The following is a 27,630-nucleotide window of genomic DNA, read 5'->3' on the forward strand; positions in this document are numbered from 1 at the left end:
TCAGAGTAAAAAGTCGCAGCGCGTCTCGACTCTAACCAAATGACGCAGGTTTCCATCGCAGATCAAGGCAAAGAGATGGATCTTTGGTGTTTAATCCATTACCAGTTCAAGATCATTATCTAAATAAAGCTGTTTAGTCCTAGTGATTCAATTTTCATCTGCCAAAAATTCAGGTTTTCACTTTCACCTTTCAAAAACTTTTATTTTTCACCAGCAAAAAATTCTGATTTCATTTACATCTGCCAAATGCCTACGTGGAAGATTTTCAACTAGTTTGTTCTTGGCTGAAGTAATATGTGTTGAAAGTATTCTTGAGAACAAAAGAAGGAACAAGAATTAATCCACTTAATTTCGAAAGTATAAGCTCCCGAACACTATAATATTAAACTTGAACATTCTCTTCATAATATCAACCGAGTTTTAATAAAAGCCAAGTAAACACTATCAAGCTAGGTATACACTGGAGCCTGGTTTACAGCAAAAAAAATAGCGCGACCCGAGACAAATAATTCACAGAGAATGTGGGGCTCTGGTCGTCCTTCGCAAGGACGGTGTCGTGCATTTCATTAGTCTCGCTTCAAGCGAGAAAAAAACTGAGAAAAATAGAAAGCGGGCCACAGCCAATACAATTTTGAAGAAACCCACCAACGGGAAAAAATTTAAAATTCCACCATGGTATCATTTGGGCGGACAGGCAGCAGTAAATTTCATCAAGAATTAGTTCTCGGCTGTTGAGCGCGAGGCTTCTTTGTTCTTGGGGTCTCATAAATATTGAGAAGCTTTACCTAGGAGCTCTTATTTTAGAGGAAGACTTTCCGGTCCATTGGCCGGCGGACAGCTTCAATAAGGCGCGTCGCGCGCTCGCTTAATTAGAGACCAGAGAGAACTGCAGCCGCGCGACATGGGGGCGTAGCTCCCAGTTGTGGGCGAGGCAAAGTGCTGTGCTGCGAGACATTGTGTGCTGCATAGTTGTACATACAATATTATGTCTTTTATTTCGGGTACAACATGGTGTTAATTATTTCGTGTACAATATGATGTTATTTACTTTTGGTATAATATGATGTTATTTATTTCGGATTTAACATGATGTTAATTATTTCGGGTATATTGTGATGTTAATTATTTCGGGTATATTGTGATGTTATTTAATTCGGGTTTAACATGATGTCTTTTTTTCGGGTACAATATGATGTCTTATTTCAGAGATAATTATGTTATTTATTTCAGGTACACCATGATGTCTTTTACTAGGACTCAACGTGACGTGGTTTGTACCATGATTGTCATCACCCTTTGCCTGTATGTGCCACATCATTGAGAAAGCTCCTCGATATTTTGACATCACAGAATAAGTTCAATAACTTAATGCATACATTTTCTCAACAGATAGTGCAAGACTAGATTCACGGGAAGCTATACCAAGTCACATACTCACCTTAGTTTATTCATTTTTATGACAGATTCGAAACATGGTAATAAATTCCTGATGTTATCGATGTCTGCCGTATAAATATCATTTAAATACATGAACAATCAAATTAATGGTCTTAATTCGAGGCAGCTCACACGCGGAACGAAGTTTTTATATCAGTTGTTCCTGTGAACTTCTCTTAAAACGAGATGAATTTTCAAGACCATATAGCAGGAATAATATTATAATTCTTAGAAACGCCAAGTCCAGGTAAGTATTGAAGTGATACTGACAGAGCTAATTTGGATAAATCACATGTAGCTTCACGATGAATATCCGTTATGAATATCGCCTGTATTGTATAATTAACGTACTTAGATGAATTTCTCAGACAATGCAACAGTTGTAGTAAGTGTACATAATCAGAAGCACATGAGATTAGAAAAACATTAAATTCAATACGCAGGGAATGTACAAGCGTATCAGGTAGGCTTGTCAGATCAGGCGGAAGTAGGATATTTTTACAGATTTCTTTTTATTTGTTACACGTAAGGTCAATGTTGCATCCAAATGCATTAATAGAAAATAGAAGTTTTAGTCATCCGAATCAGAAACGCTACTCGTGATAATTTTAAACAACTGAATACCAAAAAAAAAAATGTGCCGATCTACTGGAACAACAAATGAAGACTGGATTTAAATAGGATTTAATTTTGTAAAATTGCTTTAGAAAGAATTTTAACTTTGTTTGGTGCGGTCGTCCTGACCGAAGATCATTACTATATTGGACAGGAAAGTCGTTGGAGCCTACGTATTTTACGCTGAACGATTTTTCATGCCAACACTCAAGCTTAAGTTTTACTAGATGAATGCAAGTGAACAGGTTATTCATAATCAAAACTTCGTGGTGTTGACAATTAACGTATCTTTACTACAGAAAACTTTTATTCTTATAAAGAGTTCGTGCTGCAAAAAGGTTTAGCAGCACGAACTTGGTGGCCCCCAATAGCATGTTTTAGGTAAATTCATCAAATCTCACCAACAAACAGGAGGCAACTATCCAAATCAAATGAAGACTTGACACTTGCAATAATCAAACATGACGATTCGTTATTGGAAACGCAGAGCTGAAGTTAAGGCTTCTATGACGGCGAAAGCTTCCAGTTCCACGCAGAGCAACAAATTTAAGCTGCATTGCACGAAATCCACGTCTAAAGCATCAAAATAACTACTTTCATATCTCTCGGCAGATCGTGAGCAATTGAGTGCTTTGGGGTAAATGAATTATAGAGTTCATTTGAAATAATTATCCCTTGATTAAGACTAAACTTCCCTCGCATTTTTTCTAAAATATTCCGTAAGTTAATAGTTTTCATTTAATTATTTTGCATATAAATATACTCAAAAAATATATTTAAATAGGGTGCCACGTTTCAGATTTCAAAGGATTTTCTTTTAATTGGCGAATAAATTAGTTTTACCGCCAAAAATTTGAAAATAAATCAAGGAATGCGAGTTTCTAAATTATACCAAATCGTATCGGCAGTCATTCCGCGCAAAAAAATGATGCGCTGTCACAGAAACGGATACATCAGCAGCAGCGATGCCCATCAGTATAGGGAACTCTTGACAGCAAACGGGCCGCGGCTCTATAAAGCAGGCAAAAAATTATTTTAGATTTCTACCCAAAGTCGTTTAGTCCCAACAAAAGCATCCGAGAGAAGCAAAGGAAAGGAAGGCTTTGGTTGTGCTGTCAATAAACAGGCCAGAGCGGCAGTTATTTCCGCACATTGGGTCCAGACAGCTTCCAGTTTTATCCTTTTTTGGCGCGCTTGAGGAAGCATTCGGCATGTTTTTGCAGGTCTTCTTGCAGCAATGATGGCGTCGGCCGATCGCAACCACGGGATTTACGAGCAAAAGTTTGTGATATTATGAAGATTTGTGTCAGATTGTCGAAATAATTTCTAAAAGGTATGTTTTCGAATTATGATCGTCATCGATGTTCGTAAGTAAAAAATTCATACAATCACTTAAATTTTGATGACGTGATACAGATGATTAAAGTGACATTTAGAAAAATTTTTACAAAGCAGCTCGAATGAGGACACATCTCCATGAGAAAACCACAGATCTTAAAGGTAATCAGTATAAAATTCGGTTTAGAGTCTCGACGAGCAAAAATAAAAGATTAAAATAAATTAACCAAAATTAAAAATTAAATTGACTCAAAATTAAATCAACATAAATCGAAACAATGTTTACCTGTAAATTTCATGTTTATCGTGTGACAAAAACCATGCACGGGCTCTTGTGCTGAGACCGTGAATATAGGAAGAGGCCGCAGGGAAACACACTCGTAACTTCTCTGCCTAATGTCGGCAACCTTCTCGCTCAAGAAGCACGAGTTCATCACTAGGCAAGTTGTGGCAAACGAAAGAATCTTAATATTGAATCTTACAAACTTGACCTAATAAGCAAATATTATAGTCTATTAACAGCCCGGTAGTTGGGGTTCATGAATGTAAAATAATCAAAACGAACGAGAATATACATTTGTAATGAAATGCAAATTACGACCCTATTATCTTTAGTAAATCGGATGTCTTCTATCATTTAATGAAAAAATGCCGCAGATGTCTCAAATTTTACATTTTCCATTTATTTGGCAAAACAACGCCAGCTAACTTGCATCCTTACTTTTGGACAAACTGTGCAAAATATCTTAGAGTTGTATGTACATAAAACAAATTCTTCTAAGCGAATCAACAGCAGGATCATTGTCATCGAGGTACGGTCTAATAAAAAAATCGCTAGTTTTTAGTATGTCGTGAATATATAGTAAACAATGAAGCAAAAATCCCGCAAGCACCGTGATTGCATCTGGAGTTTTACAAGACTCGCACCCAGGAAAGGGAGCGGAAATTCTCTACGGAGCCATGCGCCGACTTGTCTAAAGTTGGTCGGTGTCGGGCCTGGCAAGTTGAGGGGAAGGGATTCAAGGCAAGCGGAAGCGAGGGAGAGTCACAGCCCGCTGATACCGTTGACAAATCCCTAGAGATTCTGGGAAGGGTGAACTGTGAGAAATTTTCTGCACTTTTAAGAGTTACAAGCACGAGATTTCCAAGGGTCATCGTTATCGTAGACGACCATCGGGCAAACGAGCTCCATTCCATTGGATTTATGCAGACAAAAACGACCATCAATATAGAAAAGAAATGCGTAAATTACCTGAAGATAAGATGCGAAGACGCAGATTTACTGATACGTCGCAAAAATACAAACATAAGAAAAATCATGAGCGAAGAAGATATTAAGAGTTCTTGTTTGATTATCCGATTGTGAAAAGGCAACTCACCATCATTGCAATCGTGACTTTATAATAAGTTTCAATAATAACGGATAACTATTTATATTTTGTTCAAGTGCGTAATTGAGTAATTTGCTTCGGATTCTTATAATTATATTATAAATTATTTTTCAAAATGCATATTAAACAGCATAATTTTCTTCCAATCGCTTTGAGCGATACGAAACAAGGCAAATAAAAAAACAGACACGGAAGGAATCGAATAACTGATAACATTACATCAAGTAAGGTTTTTACTATTAGGGCATGGAAACCATTGCTATTCTGGTTTGCGTCTCTGGAGGTAAAATGCCGACGCTCTTTCATCCGCCTTCTCGACTTAATTTGAAAGTCTATTTTCAGGCTCGGCGATATCCACGTGTAATTCACACAAGTCGTATAGAAGTGCTGTATAAAATGAATGTTTTGTGACCAATTCAATTCATCGTCAATTAGTTGAAACAAGAGCAAGGGCAGAACGCCGGAAGGGTTCAAAGTTGGAAGAGCGAGTGACACAATTCAGCGACGAATGTAAGAAACAGTAAGCAAATCGATTTGTTTGCAAACCTCATTAACTTTTCAATAACCTACTTTCCTTTGCGGGTCAAAAATTAAATGCAAGTGATCAAATTACAGCTGCAGGCTCTATCAATGCGGCTGTATTTCAACCGAAAGTAAAATTTTCTTCTGGAGTAATGTCACTCGTTAAACAAGAAAAGAGGCGAAATGAGAAAAGCGTAATGCGGAAGAAACGCATGCTGAAGATAAATAATTTATTTTCAACGGATCTCTTAAAAACGAGCTTTTAAGCAGATTAGGGACGTTCTATAACCTGAATTTCAATATAACGTAGAGTAAAACACAAAAATTGAATGAAGTTCTTAGACTGCAGGATTACTTTTTATTACCTTTAATAACCAAATATTTCAACTTTAGGTGTGGCGACAAAGACGATCGTTAAGACGATAATATTGTAGTGTACAAAGATAATTGTAAACAAACGTGGAGAGGAATATTTATCAGGTGAGGAGTTATACTAAAATCCAACTCGAAACAAACTTCACAAGCTATCATAATATGCACAAAGAAACAGAGCGTTTATCAACCGATGTCAAGTATAATGTCGATAACTATCCCAAACATGTATGTAAAATAAACATATGTGCCTCATCCAAGCTCCTATAGAATAGTACCTGCTTGAATATTAAACGACTTTAGGAATAAATTAATAGAAAACCTTCAATTATGAAATGACCCTGTTATTTAATACAAATACGAAGACTCGCGTATGCTCACCAAGGACGGCTAGGATCGCAGGCGACGATGAGCGTCGACCGACGAGGTTCTCAGCATGGCAGGCGTAGCTTCCCTCGTCAGTCTGGCGCGTCTCTGAGATCATCAGGCGACCTGACGCGTCGAAGTTCAGCCTGAGGAATGACATGGTGGAACTTAGTGACACAAACGGACAATGCGGGATCTAAAACATTTTTAGGTGCGTCAAAGTCAGTGATTAATTCAGGGAAATTATCATATATCTTTGTATCTTCGCTCGGAGGTGGAGACATCACCGGCATCGGAACGCTCTCGAGCAGATGAATTTCATCATTATCTGAAATTTTATGAGCATTGTAAGAACTAAAAACGGTATTATATTTTTCGTATAATATACTTTTTTACTCTGGGTGTAATTTAAACACCGTGTCTGTTGATTTATGTGACCAGACCACAGATTTTGCACCAAAAAAATAATAGTAATATTAATAGATGTAACGGATGTATTAGTTAGTTAGTTAGTTTGTTAGTTCAGTGGCCAAATGTTTACTAGCGCTTCAGCTATTTAGCTATCTCGCACCGAAAGTCAAGATGAACATCATCATAGAGGTGGAAGGTCTCAATTATTCATCACCCACAAGGGGCGGAAGGTCTCAGATGTCCAGCCCGCTGAAGCTGGCTCGAAAGAAGCAGCGTTAGCATCTCAAAGAGACGAAGTGACAAGGAGGGACAGATGAAAAGCAACAGAAACGAAGACACTCGCACAAGAGGTCGCTTACACGGGACGTCGGCCGCCTGCACGAGAGAGACAGAGAAGGGAAATGTAAGGAATCCTACCTACATAATAACTTAACCCCACAACTGAGATCTACAGTCAGACACCGCGAGCTCAACGGTGGGGCGCTCAGGAACAATCCCCCTAGGAACGCGAAGTCCCATAGGACTTCTGAACGGATGTATTAGAATTTGTATGTTCTACAGTGCGCAGATCAACATTTCCCAGTCATTTGCCAAGAGCTTAAGTTGTAGGGTTAAATAATACTAAGTAGCGTGGGCTTTGTTTACTTTCAACGGAATTTTTTAGACGTATTTATCAGTTACAAATTATATACTTTATTTGCAACCCCTAGAGCTTACGCTGTTTACTCGTGCTGAAAAAAATGCGATTACTTCGTTCTAATATCTTTTTACACACGACTTTTTTAGCTAAAAATTCGAGCATGGGCCCTCCGACGCCCTTTGAAAAACATAGTTCATGCAGTAATGAACTGTGCGAAGACAATCGGAAAATGCTTCGTACACAAGATGGTTTTGGTTGGTACTCTGGAGGCGTCTGTGTGAGGACATACAGGCAAAGAGCAGCGAGACGCCCGAGTATTGCATTTTTGTCAAGGCATCGACAAACGAAGCTAGGTGACGTGGCACCATCGGTTCTCCTCGACACTGAAATCCGAATTTCCTCCAACGCCGCGCAGCAACAGAAATCTTTTCTTTGAACAGACTATGTGTAACGTAACGCTACAATTTTTCTACGAATTTGCAGAATTTTTAGAGTTCTGTTGTTTGCTATGATTAAAACACTTGATTTTCATGCACACACGATATTTCTGTTGTTTGTTATGATTAAAACACTTGATTTTCATGCACACACGATATTTCTGTTGTTTGTTATGATTAAAACACTTGATTTTCATGCACACACGATATTTCTGTTGTTTGCTATGATTAAAACACTTGATTTTCATGCACACACGATATTTCTGTTGTTTGCTATGATTAAAACACTTAATTTTCATCCACACACGATACATGCCGTTTTCGAATTCATGATCCAAAATAATAAAATATTATGAAGATTTCACGCAGGTTTCATATTATGAAGATTTCACGAAATATTATGCACGATTTCACGGGTCTGCTCTTCGAATGCCGATTTCTGCCGTTCTCTATAATAATTTCACACCCTAATTAATAGCATCTGTAATGAGCCTAAATGGCAAAAAAGTGAACAAGTTTTTTATGAGTTCGTAATTTATTTTTACACCAACGAACGGAATCATAAATCAAGGAAGAGAACTGAAAAAAAAACGAATTAAGAGTAGCTGCGAATTTTCGAAAAACTCGAATTCAAATTACAAAAAATTGAAGGTGATGGTACCAATTCCAATTTTTATGAAAACCCTAACATAAAATAAGTATAATGTTAATGATCATGTGAAAGCCAGGATATATATATAGCCCGGGTTTAAATCATGTTGAAGCAGCGCTGACGATCCAGAGGCAGTAAAAGCGCAACTCAAATAAATTGAGGAGCGAGTTCAGGTAAAAACGCTGCGTATGCAAGGAAATATATTGAAAAATATTTTTGAAACGCACGGACGTACTCGAAAAATTTATTCAAAACATATTTATTAACACACATATTAAAACATTAACACATTTATTCACCGAGACGAAGTTACATCATATGGAATAATGGGCGTCATAGGCGTAGTCCTATAGTAAGCAGAAGTAAATTAACAATTAAAAAGCGTAACGTTGTCATGAAAATATTTTGCGTTGGAAATTTATCTATAGCACATGCGTTCAGTCTGCTATGGCATAAAATCTAATTGAGTTTAATCCATAATTTATACCGCCTTTCCAGAAAATAAAACATAGTTCTTATATCATTCTTATCCGACTGAAATTCAAAATTATGTCATGCATTAATGAATAAAAGAAGGACAGCACACCTCAAACGTTTACGAAAACCACCATTTTGCCGAAAATATAACCTAAAAAGATAAATTATCAGTCAAACGCGGTTGCAATCACTATATACAAGAGCAAAAATAATTCTGCGCGTTATCAGTTACTTCAACAACGACGAACTATCGAAAAAAAGGGAAACGGAATGCAAAATTTCATATACACGTACGTGCCGACAACAATGTTTTTTTTCCTTACAAAATTCGTGATAAAATTTTTTATACTTGATTTCAATTTTGTTCCGTGCGTACGCGGTCCGCTTCTCCAACGAAATCACTCGTACGACAGGCCTGAGCAACAAACTACTTGCAAATTCGTAAGTTTGCACGACACAAGTTAAGACGTAAAGCGCAGGAGGAGAGCCGTGAATCGGAGACTTACGCGTGAGGTGGGAACAAGCCACGTCTTCCCGCGCTCAGCAAAATCACTAAAGCCTCAGACGAATGGAATAGCTGACAGATATGCTTGTCAAAAGAAACAGTTTGCGGGATCGAAACCCATTTCTCTAGCAAACCTGTTCAACGACGATACCGGCCAATGTATATTCCGAATATGCTTCTACATAGTCAATGCTTCAAGCCCGCAACATGCTCCCACAAAGTACACAATTCCTGACAAATGGTACTGATATGTTTTTATTATGTTTACCGCAATTAATATTTCGTGTTGATGAGCTGAAGCGGGTTAGAAATAAATCAGTCTAAGAATAGTCGGAAGGATAAATTTAAGCAGGATTAGAAGCAATCATGAAGTGGCATAACATGAAGTGATAATTGATTTGACGATAAATCTAATAAAAGTAAGGTAATACAAAATCTATTGCATGAAAATTTCAGACTAAGAAGTACCAACAGTCAGTCCATTCTGTGTGTAACCGCTATTATTTACTTTGAATTGCTTCAGATTGTACACTGTACAATCTAGAGTGTAGAAATCACCATTGTACAATTACCTATGATGGTGATTGTACACTGTACAATCTTGTGCTATACCGTCTGAGCTGAACAGAACAAACTGCAGCTTTCGGAGATGCCCGCGAGCAGCAGCTGTCAGCACTGAAGATAACGCGATGATCGAAACGAAGGCAGACAAGAATCTTTATAACGTTCATCCTCTGTTTAATGTCCATCATTCTACGATATGACTTGGACAGACCCCGAAGTACTATAAGGAAATCTGATGATAGTGAACACTGACTTTTCACTTCATTAGAAATAATTTTGTTCACAAATTAAGTCGAAAATTGTTGCGTCTAAGAGGCTTTTAAAGCTTCGTCCAAAATTTGAGAATGAAATAATTCAAAGCAGTTGTGCTAGCAATGAAACACATTCGGGTTAAATTCAATTGAACATTTATCAATACTTGTACTAAAATTAAATACGGAGTATATAATTTGTAATATTTGTAATAATATTACAATAATTACATTATATTGTAATTATTACAATATATTGTGATAATATTAATATTTGTATTTTTTTAATGGTAAAATTAATAAAAGAGTAATACGTAGTTTACATATAACAGTGATTTTTGCTTCAAGGCATCCGTATACAATAGTTCATGTCAATTTAAATGAGCAATGTCGATATCATTCAGAATTATGAGTGGAAATTCTAGAAATAAATAATGGATGGTTAGGGGAAGCACAACATTGGATGTGAAGTAACACAGCGACCTTATTTTGATGATGTCTGCTCGGCATAGTTGGCTAAAGCGGCATAACTTGCGCATCTGACAGAAGCCTGTATATGACTGTCTTTCTCGACAGGAGAGAGATTTACGTATAAGCGTTGAGTGTGACTTCTTGATGCTTCCTATCTTACTCTTGATGTTGTGGCTGCACTCTTACGAGGCAAACATGAATGAAATTATATGTAATTCTAACAATGTTAGATAATAGGGATGAAAGTACTGAATTCAGCATGATATTATAATTATTATTACTTAATCTTGGCCAAAAGAAAGTCGTAGATGTTGCGTAGAAGTTTTATGCAGGAAGCGTCCACGAAATAGGTGCTGCGACGCGCGGTCGCCTAAGCTCCCAGCAGAACCCAGGTGTTGCAAGGCTATCGGGCGATCATAAAATTGGACAAGTATCATCGCCGGTGCCGCGGCGATGATACGTGGACCATGCATCTCGAACCAAATCTCACTTAACGCGCCGCCAAAGCACCCAGGACTTTCGACAGGGATGTCTGCAGAGCTTCTTGAATGGGCTAAGAAAGCTGTTGATGGGAGCCGTCAGGACCAAAGTGTGTTTTTGTACAAACGCTGGCGGGGCGCAGAAGGTCATAATAGAACGCAACTGAACTGAGGAAAGTCAAACATCTTGTACAATACGCTACTAAGAAGTAGACAAATCAAACATATACATCCAGAACGAACGAAATACAAGCCATAACTAACTAAACTGACTAGTGCATAGAAAAAAAACTGAAACAAGGCACCACAAAGAATATTTATGTTAGAGACGATTTGTTAGTTCAGTCCTAGTGGACGGCGTATAAAACCTTTGACAGCTTTTTCAGGTCCTTGTGTTGCAACTCCAGCAACGGCCACCAGCCCTGGTCAACACAGCGCGCACAAGACGAACAGTTTGCACTGCGGCCCGGTGTAAACACTTGTGAAAGGTAGCAAACAGACGCATCGCTAGCGCATCACTCAAACAGCCGCTGGCGCAAGCAGATTATACCAGCATCAAGACGACAGTCAATATGTTCTGCCAACGGTTTTACCTCTTCCGTTACCATGCGAAGAAAATAACAGCGATTGTGAAGTATTGGCGTGAATATTAAACGAAATATGTGTATATCCACATCAACACAGCATAAATATACTATATATGAGTTTATACCTAATTTTGCAATCATGGCCATTTAACTACAAATGAACGATAAATCTAATGTGTTTAGCCGTTTTTAGCATTACGTTTTCATTTACATAAAAATTCTCAAAAATAATGATATGTTTGATGTTATTTGATTATCGATTTACATTATTCGCACGTATAACCCAAAGGTATTTCTGAAATGAAAATGATCCTAATATTTTCGCGAAGAGGAGAAATTAAAAGTTATTTCAGAACTTACTCATTTTGAATCATATAAAGGACTTGCGATTGTTCAAATAGATCTATGTTTATGAGAAATCCAAGAACTAAACAGGCTATACAAAATGTTAATGAGATCGGCAGTACATTTAATTTACGGCACTCGGCCTATACAGAGACACATTCTCGAATTAGTGGAGGCGGAAGGGGGCTCAAAAGTTACATGTTGGCTCCAGAGGCCAGTCGACTAAATCAACTTCGTTACCGTGGGTTTGTCTGAAATAAACAGCAACAAAACCTCAGCAAACAAAGGGCGGCTGACCACAACTCTACAAACTATACAACAAAAAAGAAAGACGGCGCTCGAATCTAGTTCGCTACACACAACGGCTGATGCGTCCAGCGCAGAACAGGGAGCGCTACACACAACGACTGACGCGTCTAGCGCAAAACAAGGAGCGCTACACACAACGACTGATGCGTCCAGCGCAGAACAGGGAGCGCTACACACAACGACTGACGCGTCTAGCGCAGAACAAGGAGCGCTACACACAACGGCTGATGCGTCCAGCGCAAAACAGGGAGCGCTACACACAACGGCTTACGAGTCCAGCGCAAAACACAGAGCGCTATAGTTAATTGAATGTCCGGAGTGAAGTGCGTAGATTTTAGCCGGAGCCATTCCTATTGCAAGTCTCACACCGCACACGCTCTCCGAAGGACGATGATCGTAATTCTTCTATAAAAATGGGCAATGTTGTATGAATCATCAGGTGGTCGAGACGCCACGTATTGTCTTATAATCATTTTAGGTTTAATTCAACGTAAGTACGATTGCCTGCTCGATCAATCCCAGCAAGCCATTTTGTGTCAATGACTTTGTACTTCTTTAAATGAATTTACCTACAAAACAGAACGGAATGTTGATTCTTGCAATGAAAGAAAATTGTCAACATTATTTACTGCATCCAAAATTACGGCCACAAACACAAAATGTCTAACTTGCAGCAATGCCACTTGGCATGAACGTTTTACGAGGCTTGCGTTACGCCTGTCTCAACCGTTACATCGACGCAGGCACTATTTACGTCTTCACTACCCGGCATTTTTTCTCTGATAAGTATACACAAGGGAGCTCGAATACAGGACCAAAGCATAAGCACAGCCAGGAGCTTGAAAATTGACAGGAGTATATAGAGTATGATTTGCGTTCTGTCTGTTCTCGGTCTTTAGTTTCCAAGATATACTAAAGAAAAATCTGACGTAAAATTCGAACTGATTTCGCAAAATATTGTACCACGAAACGAAGGACGGGAGTGATAAGCGTGAAAATAAACAGTAAACCAGAGAAGCGTTTCAAAAATTGCGCTTTTCTCCAGCGGAAAAGTTGATCTGAGGAGCATTTGAAGGCGCCGCGGCACTCAGCGTGACAGACGGGCTATCGGAAGCCGATGGTAGAGGACTTTTTGGAGAGGCAATGTAGAACTGCGCTGGGTTTTGAAGCCATTGTGCCTCAGTCTTACAAACGCTGCAGCGCCGCGGCTGAGTGACACAAAGGTGCATCACATTCTTCGCTGCGTATTCTGCAGAGTGGGGGTCTAGCGGGCTTCACTATTCTGGCTCGCCGGCAAAAAACTCACTCAAATCGTGCCATTCACAACACCTTGTAAGGATTAAAAAAGGACTTACACTACATGTAACATAATACCAGATGAGAATAAGGCTCGTATACAAGAAGAAAAAATACTTCTTAAAACGCATCAAAGTAAAGTCGATTAGCGATTTGTTAACTGTTAACCGACGGAAGACAGGTCAAATCTCCTTCATTATGCAAGCAGACTATTGTGTATGAATATTTTAACACTGAATAACAAACAAGTTTTAATTCAGCGCATCTGATCGTAAATGAATACTTATTGATAAGAAATAGCAACCTAAAATAGATTTACAGCACTTGCTTGCATCTGCCTTGTTCAATAAAAACCAAAAAGTTAACATTTTCTCGAACGATGTTGAAGAATAACAATTAAACCGTTAGGAGAATTCAGACTCGGTAATGAAATTTAAATTGGACAGTTTTGTAGTGACGAAGAACTGACTATAGATAATATACACGAAATAGAGCTTCACATTCCGTTCACATTATCACATGTAGAAGATTGAAGTACAGAACATCAGTTGTTCTGAAAATAAAGACATTACATGATTATGGGTAAATCAAATTATAGGTTATTATGAATTATATGAATGTTAACATCCAGGGCATCCAGAGGCAAAATAACTAGAGACAATGATCTCAATAGGGCGTAACTACGTCGTAATTTGAAGCTAATCAAGAAAGCATTTTTAGAGCTATCCGATATGTTCGAGAATCACAAATAATTGAACAATTATTCTAAAAAGCTGCAATTGTACGGAAAAACTCTACAGTAAGCGCCGATAAATTAAATAGCATAAATAAAAGAAATCCTTACTCGCTAGTGTGTTGAGGAAGAAATGCATGAAAACTAATAATCGCACAAGTAAAAGAAATAACTTTCGAAATTGGAAAACAATAATTTTCTTTAGCACCTGTTCGTTAAGTAATGTATTTAGGGAGGTCAAGTAAGTCGATCGCAAGGTATTTTCGCTGTTATTCGATTACAACTCAATCACAAAAAGACGACGAAATATTTCTTGAGAATCTGTAAGGCATTTGAGTGTATAGAGTGGGGATCGCAGACCAGGTTTACGGTGGATGAGGCATGTGAGTGTATAGAATGGGGCTCGGAAGGCCAGGTTTACGGTGGGTGAGGCATGTGAGTGTATAGAGTGGGGCTCGGAAGGCCAGGTTTACGGTGGGTGAGGCATGTGAGTGTATAGAGTGGGGCTCGGAAGGCCAGGTTTACGGTGGGCGAGGCATGTGAGTGTGTAGAGTGGGGCTCGCAATGATGCATGTGATGCATGTGAGTGTATAGAGTGGGGCTCGCAGGCCAGGTTTACGGTGGGCGAGGCATGTGAGTGTGTAGAGTGGGGCTCGCAATGATGCATGTGATGCATGTGAGTGGATAGAGTGGGGCTCGGAAGGCCAGGTTTACGGTGGGCGAGGCATGTGAGTGTGTAGAGTGGGGCTCGCAATGATGCATGTGATGCATGTGAGTGTATAGAGTGGGGCTCGCAGGCCAGGTTTACGGTGGGCGAGGCATGTGAGTGTGTAGAGTGGGGCTCGCAATGATGCATGTGATGCATGTGAGTGGATAGAGTAGGGCTCGGAAGGCCAGGTTTACGGTAGGAGAGTCGAGATAAGCAGGCCATGAAATCCCGCTCCTAAGACCGTACCAAGCACAAGCGGGCAGATTATGGCGAATAAATTTAGCGCACTTCGTAATAAAACCTTTATGACTTCCCTTACAGATACCAACTTCACTTTCAAATGAAACCTCATATCAAAACTCTAATGCTCACTAAAAATCATAGTAAACTGTTACGCAGCGTCGCATTTATATATTTATTTTTAAATTTTTGACGTACCGTAATAAAGAATAAATTCCGATTGTAATACGACAGAAGAAACCATGTAATTAATTATTTCAAAATTTAATAGCTGCAAGTAGGTTAGCTCGAAGTTTACGTGTGCAAAATATGTTTTAAAATAAAAAAAATTAAATTTTTTTCCCAAAGGAGAAAAACAATTTTAAACGTTCGGAAAGTAAATTGATGGATAGTCGTTTTAGGCTAGTACACTATAAACCATTGTAAAACCGCTCACTATCTGTCAAATTCAAAAAGGAAAGCACTAGAGCTATCTAAATTGTCAGCTACATATATTCTCCATTGACTGGACGCAAATAATTTGGAGAAGAACGCGTACAAGGATTCAATGCAGATGGTGACTTACTGAATGCCTGTGAATAAAAGCGATAGTGGCAATCTGTTAAATTAGACGTCATAAGTCTGGAACACCGGCGTCAATCTGAGGGGACTCAAGGGCAACATCTTCAAGTGACTAGAATCAGATTGCGGCATTTCCATAAAAAATCAAACACATTCAAATTCGAACAAAAAAATTCCAATAAACAATATTATAAAAAAAACTTACAAAGAACAAACGATTCCAATAGAAAATATTGCACCGGTGAAGTAAAACAAATTTTACACGAAGCAAAACACGAAGTATGAATCTGAAACTACATGAAATTTACTGTCAGTTTCTTCTAGAAGCGTCAAATGTGCGTGCAAAGAACTCTCAAAAAAGGAGAGTTCGGACGACGCAAAACTTTAAAAGGAGAGTCTTAAGACGCAGGTCTTAAAAGACAAACCGCAAGATTACCTCGCGGCGTTACAGGCAATAAAGAAAAGGTTTAGAGGATTGCGCGGGGCAAAAAAGGCCACACGGCCCTGCTGTGTGAGACTGACTGAGCTCGGACTGAAGTACGAGTTGGAGTGACATGCCATTGTTCGGAGTGAGTGAAACCGCTCGTTTTTTTTAGTAAAACTACTCCTTTCGAGGCCGATTTATCATACTCGGTAACTTAGAATCTACGCGCAAAACAGCCCCTGGTTTTTTCGGCGAGTTTTTGAGGTCATGTTATCCCGACGCTGCTAATCAGTTCTGATTATTTTACCATACAAGCATCACCATAAAGCGCTCCCGAGCATTAATAGGAAAGTATTTTTGAAAAAAAATTAAACTAGGGATCAAAATTTAGACTCTTAAGATTCCTTCAACTCACGAGATAATCAATAGCTTAACAGTACTGGGTAAAATTGAATACCACAACAAATAGGTCCTCATTACATTTAAACATAAAATAACTAAATATAAATTTATTTAACCTTTAATATCAAGTGAATAAATCTTAGGAATCTGTAATTCGTACTGGCACTGGCATTGACCATTTTAATTTCTCTGCATTCCTATGTCCGCACGAGAAAGAGTTCGGTTGTTAGAACCATTTCGCAGATTAAGACAGGAGCTTGAAGTCGTGGCAGTTACACACGTTAATTTGAATAATCAAAATAAAAATTTTCGCGTAAAAATAAATAGAAGTCAGTTTAAATTAAAGTGACTTTACCTTTTATTTGCAAAAAATATAACATTTTTCACCGAAGAAAATACATACTTGTAGTGCCACTATTAAAAAATAGCCTGGAATAGCCGTAGTCCTCCGGCTTCGAATCTAGTACTACCATGTTTAAAGCATAAAAATATTTCAATACTTGAAAGCCACTTAGAGCATAGATGCAATCCACGTGAATGGTCTCGTGAATGCGGTCTTCAAGTGGAAAAAGTGTCAAGTGTCCAATTCATCAAATAATGAATCTGATCAGGAATGTTAATGAATATCATAACACTGCGCCAAAGCAGATAATGGAACATTACGAACAACTGACATGCAGAATGATTGCACGCAAAGTTTTTTATTATAAAGAAATACTTGCTGAGCAAACATTAGCACAAAAAAATGCGGGGGAATTAATATAAAATAAATCATGAAGTTTGTAAAGAAAAAATCTGAGAACTAAAATCATATATAATTTTTCTAAATTTCTAAAAAAATGTTATTTTTCAAAATTATTTTTTCTGTCAATTTATTCATGCATTGTCTTCGACTTTACGCAAGTATGCAAAATTTCATATTGATTGGGTAGGTAGAAGTGTGTTAAATATCGATTATAAGATTTATAGCAGACAGACAAACAAACAAACAACCAGAAGTGAAGTTAAAGAGAAGTGTTGTAAAAATAGCATTAAAGCTGTAAGTCCCCAACGGGAAAGTTGTCATCACCCGCAAATAAGCAGACTTTCCTCTAAGCAGACTGAAAATAGTCAATAAAATAATTAACTGACACTAAATAATTGATCGATGAGCGTCAACATAGAGATGTGTCGTTTAAGAATTTTTTTTTCGGTGAAAGAGAAGCAATCTTTATTGCGTCGAAGTTTCTTGTTAGACGACGATGATGGATCATCGCAACTATGCGCACGCGAACAAAGCGTGAGAGCAAACTTTAAACTTTAAAATTTTTTCACAACTTTAACAAAAATTAATAAAGATGTTCAATTCAACCAGCTCGAAAATAAAATGCTTGGGAGGGGAAAATAAAAGTTTTAATGAAGATTCAAAATAGAACTTGATTGGTGTATTTTTCAGAAAGATTCCCGCTAGTTTATTTAGAGTAAAATTTTTCTCAAAAGGCTAATGCATATAGTGAGACGATAAAAATATGTGAAGGGTTATTGAACCAATATTTTTGCAACAATTATAGTTGATAAAAACTAATCGAAATCTGCCTCAGCCGAAGTTGGTGCGAAAGTAACTCAATTAAGACGCTACGCCACGACGTTGTGTGTCAATATTAGCAGCACCACCATCAGCGTACATCAATATAATCAAACTTCAATAGGCCAGAGTAGTGGAGTGCATACTTGAATCCGATCAAATAATAGAAAACAAAAAAGAACGTGCGGTCGCTATAAGGACGACGCAGCGTCATTGGTTCCAAGTAATTGCGGATCTTACGACATATTAGATAGTAATATTCCACTTCATTGTCTCCGTTTAATTTTTTTCGTAGGTCTTCGAAAGCGAATTAACTGGTATTCAACAGCCCTTCTAATACTATTTTTATATAAATATTATATATTTATATAAATATTTTCAGTAGCGAGTGATTAATGGTTGGTATTATTAGCGCAGTTCAGGCCTAGTCATTTGAATGAATCAGCGATGTCACAAATACCATCTCATATCTGTTTGAAATTTGTGTAATCGAAGAGATCATTCATTTTTTTTCTTCGTTATTGAAACGGCTTTTAATGATGGAAACGTCTAGAATCAATCACGAATAAAACCGGACCTAGCATTGTTATGCATTCTGAACTAGTTCTTTCGCCAGTGCATCGTGGCCAATCGTTGCTCTATACCGCATGTATCTGGCTGTTCAAAAAAGTTACCTTCAATCTAGGCTTCAAATGAACGGAGAACATTCAAGTTGCTATCCTCAACTCAATAACGAGGCACCTATTACTATTGTCAAGAAAGATTCTTCAAAGAAGACCTTGACATGTGTAAATATATATTTCAGTGTCTGAATTACATTCAATTTATAATTGCTGGGAAGCAATATATTTTTTCTTCATTCAGGTTCCAGACTCTAAACTGGGGTTTGTAAAGTCTATTATTGGAAGGCGCATTATTTTAGTTCGCAATAAGCGTGAACAAATAGAATAAACTTTAAAATTTTTCCTAGGCCAGCATGATAATAAATGGGGATGAAATTTAGGGTCCTGGTTATTCCCCATGTGTTAAATTAAAATTAAATATTTCCACTGCATACAGTTTGCCACTCGTCTCATTGTTCTAAGCCATAATATGTTGAAGCTCGGACTCTTCTTCCAAATTCATTATGGACAAATAATTATAATGGACAAATAATTATAATGGACAAATAATTATAATGGACAAATATGGACAAATAATTATTAATTATTAATTAAATAATCTGACCAAATAATTTATTTGCTCCTTTTCACAAATGTGCTGTTTTTGCGCATTTCAGTATCTTTGTCCATGTGAAAATCATAAAAGATTCATTTATTGCTATCGATTTGAGAAATTTATTTTTTACTTTTTGTAAAATAAATAACCGAATTAGTGACCGTTGGCAACAACATCTCTCATCTGTAAGAAATATTAAGCTGGCAATATTTTTTTAATAGTAATGGATTATGCAATGGTTTTAAATTTAATAAGAAGAGTATACTGATGGACTCCTTTTTGCACCAAGAGAATTCATAATATTTAATAGCACTTAATGATATTGCGTTCCTCACAGCATGGAATAATTTTTCTCCTATCACTCCTATCCTGTACACAACGCTTCATTCGACCATTGGTCTTCTACAACAATTCTCTCTCAGTAAAAACAACACAGGCATTTGTCATTTCTTGCCAACGACTCTACTAAGATTTTTAGAAATTTTGGTTCCATTTCGTTTTTTTCTTTCGTTAGTTTTCCAAATCATGAAAAAAGTACGAAGATAATTGGGGCCTTGCGCGTCGGCAACGATCATTGCAGCGACGCAAGAAAAAATTCGTGAAGATCGGAGGCCGAAAGACAAGTTAGAATTGAAGACCGGCCCCGCGCATTGATGTCTTGTGCCGCCGACGAGATTGATGCACGAGCGAGGGCCAGCCATCAAAAGATGAAAAGCTTAAACATTAGAGAAGCGGTCGCGAACAGTACCGGAACATCTCAATTTAGGGATGCTCTCAAATGGCTAGAAGTTGTTGTGGCAGAATCATGATGAATTTTTCAGAGGATTCAACAAGTCAAATTTAAATTCGGAAGTCACTATTACCTAGCTACACAATATCGAATGGGAAATTCAATTAAGTAAGGAAGGGCTCGAAATGAAATGAATTATTTCTTAGTGACAACATTATTTTTGCCGAGTAGATTAAATTCTTATCAAGTTAACAACTGCTGCTAACTAAATACGGTATTGTAGCAGCGCAGCTCGCTCGCCTTGTAACCTGGGGTTAAGTACTTACTTCTCCTCATTGACTCCTTTAATGTCTTTGCATAGGGGTTCTGGTGGTTATCTAATAATTTTTGTCTGTTCTTACTCGTCTATCAATGTACTGTCACCCAACGCGTGGTTAATGATTCTATCATAGTGGCGGGTAAGCTTCATGAATGTTCAGGACTTGAATTTATTGTCGATTTTTCCGTAAAAGTGCATTGTGTATAAATATCTGTCATTTTTTCCATTGTCAAATGTTTGTGAATATCAGTCCGGTGCAAGATTTGCAAGTTCCTGTTGACCTATTTAAAGATTTTACGAATATTCAGATTGTGTGAAGTTAATTAGTTCACATTTTGTATCTCTTAGGAGGGACGGGCGTTCCCATTTACGTGAACTTTTTGGCTGGATTTCAATTGTTTCATTGCGTTTCATCACCAGCATTTCATCCCTTTCAACTGAAGTTTGACTCTTGAAGCTGCTATATCGTGTAATTACTCTGCTATCCATATATAAGCATATATGTTGGAGGCTCTACCACGATAGTTCAACTAATTTTAGAGACATGCATTTTTTATCATAATTAACATCGATAGAGAAGAAAGTATGGTACATATATTCATTGAGCAAATTAATGAGTCAAGGAGCGTATTTGTGAAAAATCCCAGTCATAGAACAAGGAGATAAGAAAATTTCTCACGTCCATGATCGAAATAATATCAGTTAAAATAAGGTCAGATGCCCATGTGATCAGTCGCACACGTGAAAGCCTTATTGTGTAAACAAATGTTCAACACAGGGCTCGATATTAAATTATGAATGACAAGCTCACCCAACAAATTACCCCCGGCATTGCTTGGGAGGTGATTTTAGAGAACCATAATCTCAGACTTCAAACTAACAATTTCAGTGAACGTTGTTTCAGTGACGCGTCACGGGGCGACCAGAATAAAGTTGGATAAATTAGAGCTCCTCCTGCTGAATATTGGTATTATTCTACAGCAACGAGAGCAAATTATTTCAGCAATTTGTTGAAACATTCCAATGAAGTAAATTGAAAGTAACATAACTATGAGATAAATACTTCTATATACTATATGTTTAATGTTGGTGAACTAAGATGTCAAAGAAATCTAGGGGCCTAGTAAATAGAAATTAACCTTCCGTGAACACAAAAATATACTGAAAGAAAAAAAACAAGCAAGTAAAATTCGATACTCGTAAGCTTTCGAGTAGGTGGCACTGGTAAACCAAGACGCAACAATCAAAAATCATTTTATTTATGTACAATGCCCAACACGCGAAACAATGGTAAATTAAACGGTGTTAAAATATTAATAATTTCTTAACTGTGGAGGTATTTTAAAATACCTGTTGTCGCGGTGCAGCTCATGGCCATCCCTGGTCCAGGTGAGGGCGGGGGGCGGGTGGCCCCGTGGGGGCACGCAGTCTAGGCGCGCCTGCTGGCCCGCCACGACGCGCGTGTCCCGCGGTGACGTGCGGAAGTCGTCGCGTAGAACTGGGGGCATCAAGACGAACTTTGATGAGCGTATACGTGCGCAAGGAGGTGCAGTTACGGGGGATAAAATCTCGCTTCGTGAGAAGCGATTAAAGTGACATTCATATAAATTCTAAAACTCAACAAGTTTTACTAATTAATTGTTTGAAAGTAAGTAGTCATAACAATCAATACGGTAAAATACATTTTTTAAAGCATTTATTTATCAAGTTAATGAAGTCATATTAAAATTCACACAATTTTAGTGTTGACATCATTACTCATTGACATCACATGAGTTGAAAATCATCACATGTTGACAGTCATTGACATCACATCATTTTGCCTTTTGGAATCGAAAAGTTGAACTGACTAAATTTTAAAACTAAGCACTTTATCTTTCATCATACAGGATAGAATAGTACAACATGTAACAGCAGAGCTATCTTACTCACATAAAAAATTTTGTCCTAGACATAAAATACACAAATTTAAAAACTAATTCGTCAATTAAGGCACCATTAATACTGGAGCCTTCTTGATAAAACTGCAAAATGACTCATTTTTATATAATTTCTTTATGATCTTTTGGACAGAGTGGTGGAAATGAAATCATCTCTGGCGATATTAGTTGAATTAAGAGTTTCAAATCAAAGCGTTTCTACCTCATATAGAACCAATCCCATTTATCAATTATTTGTTGATGAGGATTCCAGAATTTTTAACTTTGATCATTGCGAGTAAATTCATATGAGAATTTCACTTTCTATAATAATCACATCGACGTCGGCGGTATTATATCATTCTTAAATATTGTTCTGGGATTTATTTTCCAGGCATGAGGTTAGTTTATTTTTTAAGTTGTTTTAAGCTGGAAGGTACTGGTTACCAACAATTCGTTATGCTAGAAGAAACATCCTCATTTCATAACCACACTATTTGAAGAAATGTAAAGAGAACAGTACACCGACAAGCGAGTTACATCATCAAAAAGAGGAACCAGGAGCCTAAGTTTGTCTTGCGCCCAGGCAAAATCGTTCCACACCAACACCAGGCAGCGGCCTCCAGCCTAGGCGCGAGGGGTGAAGTAACGCAACTCTTTTTCCAAAAACTGAACTCGTACATAAAAGAAAACTCTGAGATTATTCTAAAAAATACCTGGTCTACGCTCTTGCTAGCACACAATAAATGCTTAGAAATTTTACGATTTTTTCTCATAGCAACGGATTTCTTCACAAAGCTAAAGTTTGGGCAGCTGGAAGAGGCTGACATGACGGATGACGAAGTGAACTAAGGAGTGAAATATGAATAAGAAGAGTTAACTCCTTAGCTTTTATTATCCATTCAAATGTACTGAAGTCTTTTTGAAAGTTCTGACTAATGGCATACAGTTTACGAGAAATCTATTATTGTCCGATAATAATGTTGTAACCAAAATACGACTTCATAGCAAAACAGAAGACATACTTGAACTATTTAACATGGAGAAAAATCTTTGCCTCCAGCGTTTCGAAGCAGACAATATATTTGAGTATGTCGAAAGCAGAATGAATAAACACGGCCCCGATTACCGCGACATGATCCGATTGATATAAACGGAACAGAGAGGCTCAGAAAGTGAACTTAAAATGTGACTTTATAGAAAATCGTACGAGATGGACCTTCATTAACTCAAACTAAATTGAATTATTGCTTTGGACTGACAAATATACAGTTTTTGACTCAAAAACTCTGCAACGAGAAAAGCCGAGACTAAAAGGTTTGAACAAGGACTGGACAAGACGGAGAGAAAGTGCAAGCCATCATCCTGGCCAGTACGGGCCCCTGCACGGGACGCCAATAGATGAGGGCTCCCAGAAAACATGTCCGTCATCAGAAGCATTCCCTGGACCCCGACAAGCGCCGATCAAATCGAGCAATAAATTAGAACTTTGTGCACATTAGACAGATACGAGAAGCGTGTTTTGCTCTTCTTCAATCGAAGACGGCAGCACTAAAATGCCTCATGAGTTACGGCTATCGAGAAGCCATTAATCTTTTGCAGCCGATATAGGGGCTGATGTAGCCAGCAGGACATCAGAAATGCCATACTCGCTTACGACAACTGTACCTCCTTTTTCTTGGTCAGAGACGTCCAGCAAGAATGACAATTTAAGGGAACTTTGAGAATTGAGGCGAAGATCTATTTTAAACTATAGCATGTTGAAAGTAGAGGCCTAACAAACTTAGAGGAGAGGATTGTTCAACTAGAAAATTAACCCAAAGAGGTATCAGAATTTTAGGTGCAAAGCCTCAATTTTCTGGAACTAAATTAAAATAATTGAAACGACAAATATCCCGTGCATAAAATACCTAGTGAATTTCAGTAATGGCACTCTCAATAAGATAAAAATGTACTAAATAACAAACTACCATTCGGGTGTTGCTGACTGGAAAACATCTTGTCTCCTTTCTGCCATGAGAACTCAAGAAGATGCGAAAAACTGGCATAAAAGTTCTGCTTGTTAGCAAAGCTTGATATCCCACGTCTGGAGGCGTATAAGGAAAAAAATTACAAAAATCCTAGAAAAAATTGAGTCCCCAACCGCGAATTTGGAAACATGAGGTAACATCTGACAAAAGTTAATACCAAGATAAAAAATAATTTTCATAATCATGCGCTTAGTGCATGATTATGAAATGCGCTTAGTGCATTCAATATCATAATTTCATATGCCGGAAAAATTAAAATGGGTATAATAAATTTTCCTTAATTTCGACTTAGAATTTAGAAATTATTTCCATCTAAATCCATGGCAAGGCGTGCCAAGTGCTCTTAAACATATACCTAGAATTCCAAGTGGAGAATATAATTAAAAATTTTTTAAGCCCGAATCCGTCAGCCAATAACAGCCTGGTAAAACGTCAAAAATAATTTAGCAAACCTTATGATTGAACTAGGCTGAAAGGCCATGTAATAAATTGAATTAGAAACTAACCTTGCAAGAAATTGGTTGAATCTCGAGGCCATAATTCATCAATGATTACACAATTGATCGTAACATCGTCGACATAAACGCAGGATAATATTTCATACTGCAACATGAATTAGCCGAAATCTTCGAGCGTTATAAAAGCTATGAGCGAAATGCCTGAGGCGCCCATATCCATTGTGCAGATAACGCGCGACGACCGACCATGCAGTTTGTCAGGGCTTCCTTCCATTCTTCTCTATGGCAAAAATCGCAGAAACTTGCAGTGTCGTTGGTCGCAAGTTCCTCCAAAAGACATCATTACCATTGGTTAGTAAGATTCACGGCCAGAGGGACAGTCAGCCGTAATGGCCGATAAGTCCGACCGCACTGAGCGGCTCTGATAAAACTTCAGCCTTTCTATAGTATTTTATGATACAACTTGTCGAGCTATTCTTGTCGGATGGTCTATTACATAAGCCTGTCTCCTGGCCACGCGATGTTCGTTCAAGAAGACCATATATACAAGATTGAGAAATGATTGTTATATGGCTCGGTGCGTAGCATCCGACTTCAGATCTACAATCTAAATATGTAATGATCTAAACCATTTTTTTAAGTTTACCAAGATTAGAAAACTAATGAGACATTAAAAAAAACTATATAACACATATATGCCAAGGCCACACTAGAAGGTTCAACTAACGTCTTAAAGACCAACGTATACCAATTGGTCATAGAGCACTTCGAATGCAGAGAGCTGCAAGTCGTCCAACTTCAAGAATATTGTCTCAAAAAAACTAAATCAATTAATGTTAAACCCATCACAAACTAGGACGATAGTATATATAGACACTTCAGAAAAGTTGTATATAAAAATTCGCGGTCTACAGTGGTGAAAACATGACATGACACTTATACATGTTCTTTAAGTGCCATCAATTCTGCTGAACACATAACAAAAATTTTTCTTGCATTCAATATTTCTCCGCTAAAAGTGTCGAGTAAAGCGATCGACGCGAATGAAAGAAATAAATCAAGGAAAACCTTAATATCCTTATGTATGAGGAGGGTGACGAAGACCGAAGACAAAAAGCATGTTTCGTGATTTCGTAAAGAAAGGAAATTACACGTTCACTGATGACCAACAAATCAGTCACCATTGACATACGTACAGTTTCATTACTTGAATGATTTCTCTCTAATATATGAAAATTACATACCCAAATATTTTAATTATTTAAAGTTGCATTTCAAATTTAGATATTAAGTCAGTTAAAGCCCCCAACCTTTTCCAGCCACTAATATGTTGGGGTAGGCGTAATATGATGGAGTTGGCGTAAATATTGAGTTCGGCGTAATATATATGTTTCAGAAATCAATAACAACTTTAGAATATAATAATATAATTAGGATATCAATAAGATAGTCTATTAGTTTCAAAACATCATAACATCGTAGACAAATTAACTAAATCAACATACTTGGAAACTCGAATCTTTGGATTGAAGTATGATGTACGAATTTCCTCAATGTTATGTATAGTTGCATGTGGACGCAACAGATATATTGCGCAATAAGGTCGCCAGACACACAACCATATTGCGCAAACAGGCTGCCAAACTTTTACGACGTCAAAATGTTGCAAAAGTGAATCGTGTTGCGCCGTAATTATGTGGCCCAAAGTTTCAGAATATAAAAGAGAAGGCTCGCAGATAGAAATAGTCCGAGTACTAGTTTATTGACTGAGAGAAGTTTATTCACAAAAAAGTTACGGAATTGTAAATGAACTGACATTACTTTTTAGTCAGTATCTCGTACTGCTCCCCTTTTACGAACGATTGGTATTATCCATGCATTTAAAATCCCATATAGCTTGGAGACCACTATAAAGCTCAATTAAGTCCAGAAGTAGATTCTTTAGCTGCCTTATTGAGGACAGGCGATCGACCGCTAGGGTCGCACTGAGCGAATATTTCTCAATGCAGCCTCTAGACGGCACAAATTTTCTAGATTGCTCAATGTGTTTTCAAGATCTTGAAAATCACACAATATATTGCGCAACCCAGCAATATGACCCCTAGACACTCAATATTACTGCGCAAACCAAAATATTGCGCAATAATATTGTTATGTCTAAAGGTAGTTTTTTTGTCATTCTACTGTCCAGAAGAACAGTCATTATATATTCACATTCATCTGCACAGTTTCTCCCACACCCGCCATTACTTAGGAAAGACTCATTTCGTCTCCGCCCATTCCGCCGTATGTACTTCCATTTACACCTAAACGCAGGTCTCCACCTCCGCTACATTATACAAATTCATACTTTGGCATTGCTTTCAGTACCAACAGTGAACTTGTCTCTCTGTTATGTGAAATAATACCCAATGATGCTGCATTAAGGCAGCAATACTACATATTCGACTCATATCATTGCTAAAATTACAAGTGTACCATGAATTAAAAAGCAAGAATACGCCAAGCAAGTTCATCCTATCTTCATTATAAACGTTTCGGAATCCAGTTCCATCATCAGTGTAAGGATTAAGCCATTTCTAGTTACACGTAAGCTAATATTCACATTCGGCGTCATAATCTGAATCCATTAGCCGGCCATGCATCAGCCACTCTTACTCTGGCGCTAGCGCCATAGGTTAGTAGCTTAATGTGTGCTCTTGATGGGAAATTTTCATTTGCCTCACCTGTGAGCATTATGTTCCGTACAACCTTTTAAACATTTAAGGGGCCATGCTGATTTCTTTCGAGTCCATTCCAGTTCCGCTTGGGGAGATTATCCGGTATACCCAAGTTAACAGCAAGACTACCACAACATT

At 37.7% G+C, this 27,630-nt stretch overlaps 1 protein-coding gene across 3 annotated transcripts in view; it reads right to left on the bottom strand.

Moving 5' to 3' along the window:
* LOC108669702 (protein sax-3) overlaps positions 1-27,630 on the bottom strand; it is a 200,444-nt gene that overhangs the window by 59,877 nt on the left and 112,937 nt on the right. For all 3 annotated transcript variants that reach the window (XM_047883573.1, XM_047883572.1, XM_047883571.1), the window contains exons 4-5: positions 21,716-21,863; positions 6,057-6,187 (exon numbers count right to left, since the gene is read on the bottom strand). In XM_047883573.1, the coding sequence (XP_047739529.1) occupies positions 6,057-6,187; positions 21,716-21,863 (279 nt within the window). The remainder of the gene's footprint in view (positions 1-6,056; positions 6,188-21,715; positions 21,864-27,630) is intronic.

Source organism: Hyalella azteca, unplaced genomic scaffold (genome assembly GCF_000764305.2).
Source record: "Hyalella azteca isolate HAZT.00-mixed unplaced genomic scaffold, Hazt_2.0.2 contig13241, whole genome shotgun sequence".
Lineage (NCBI taxonomy): Eukaryota > Metazoa > Arthropoda > Malacostraca > Amphipoda > Hyalellidae > Hyalella > Hyalella azteca.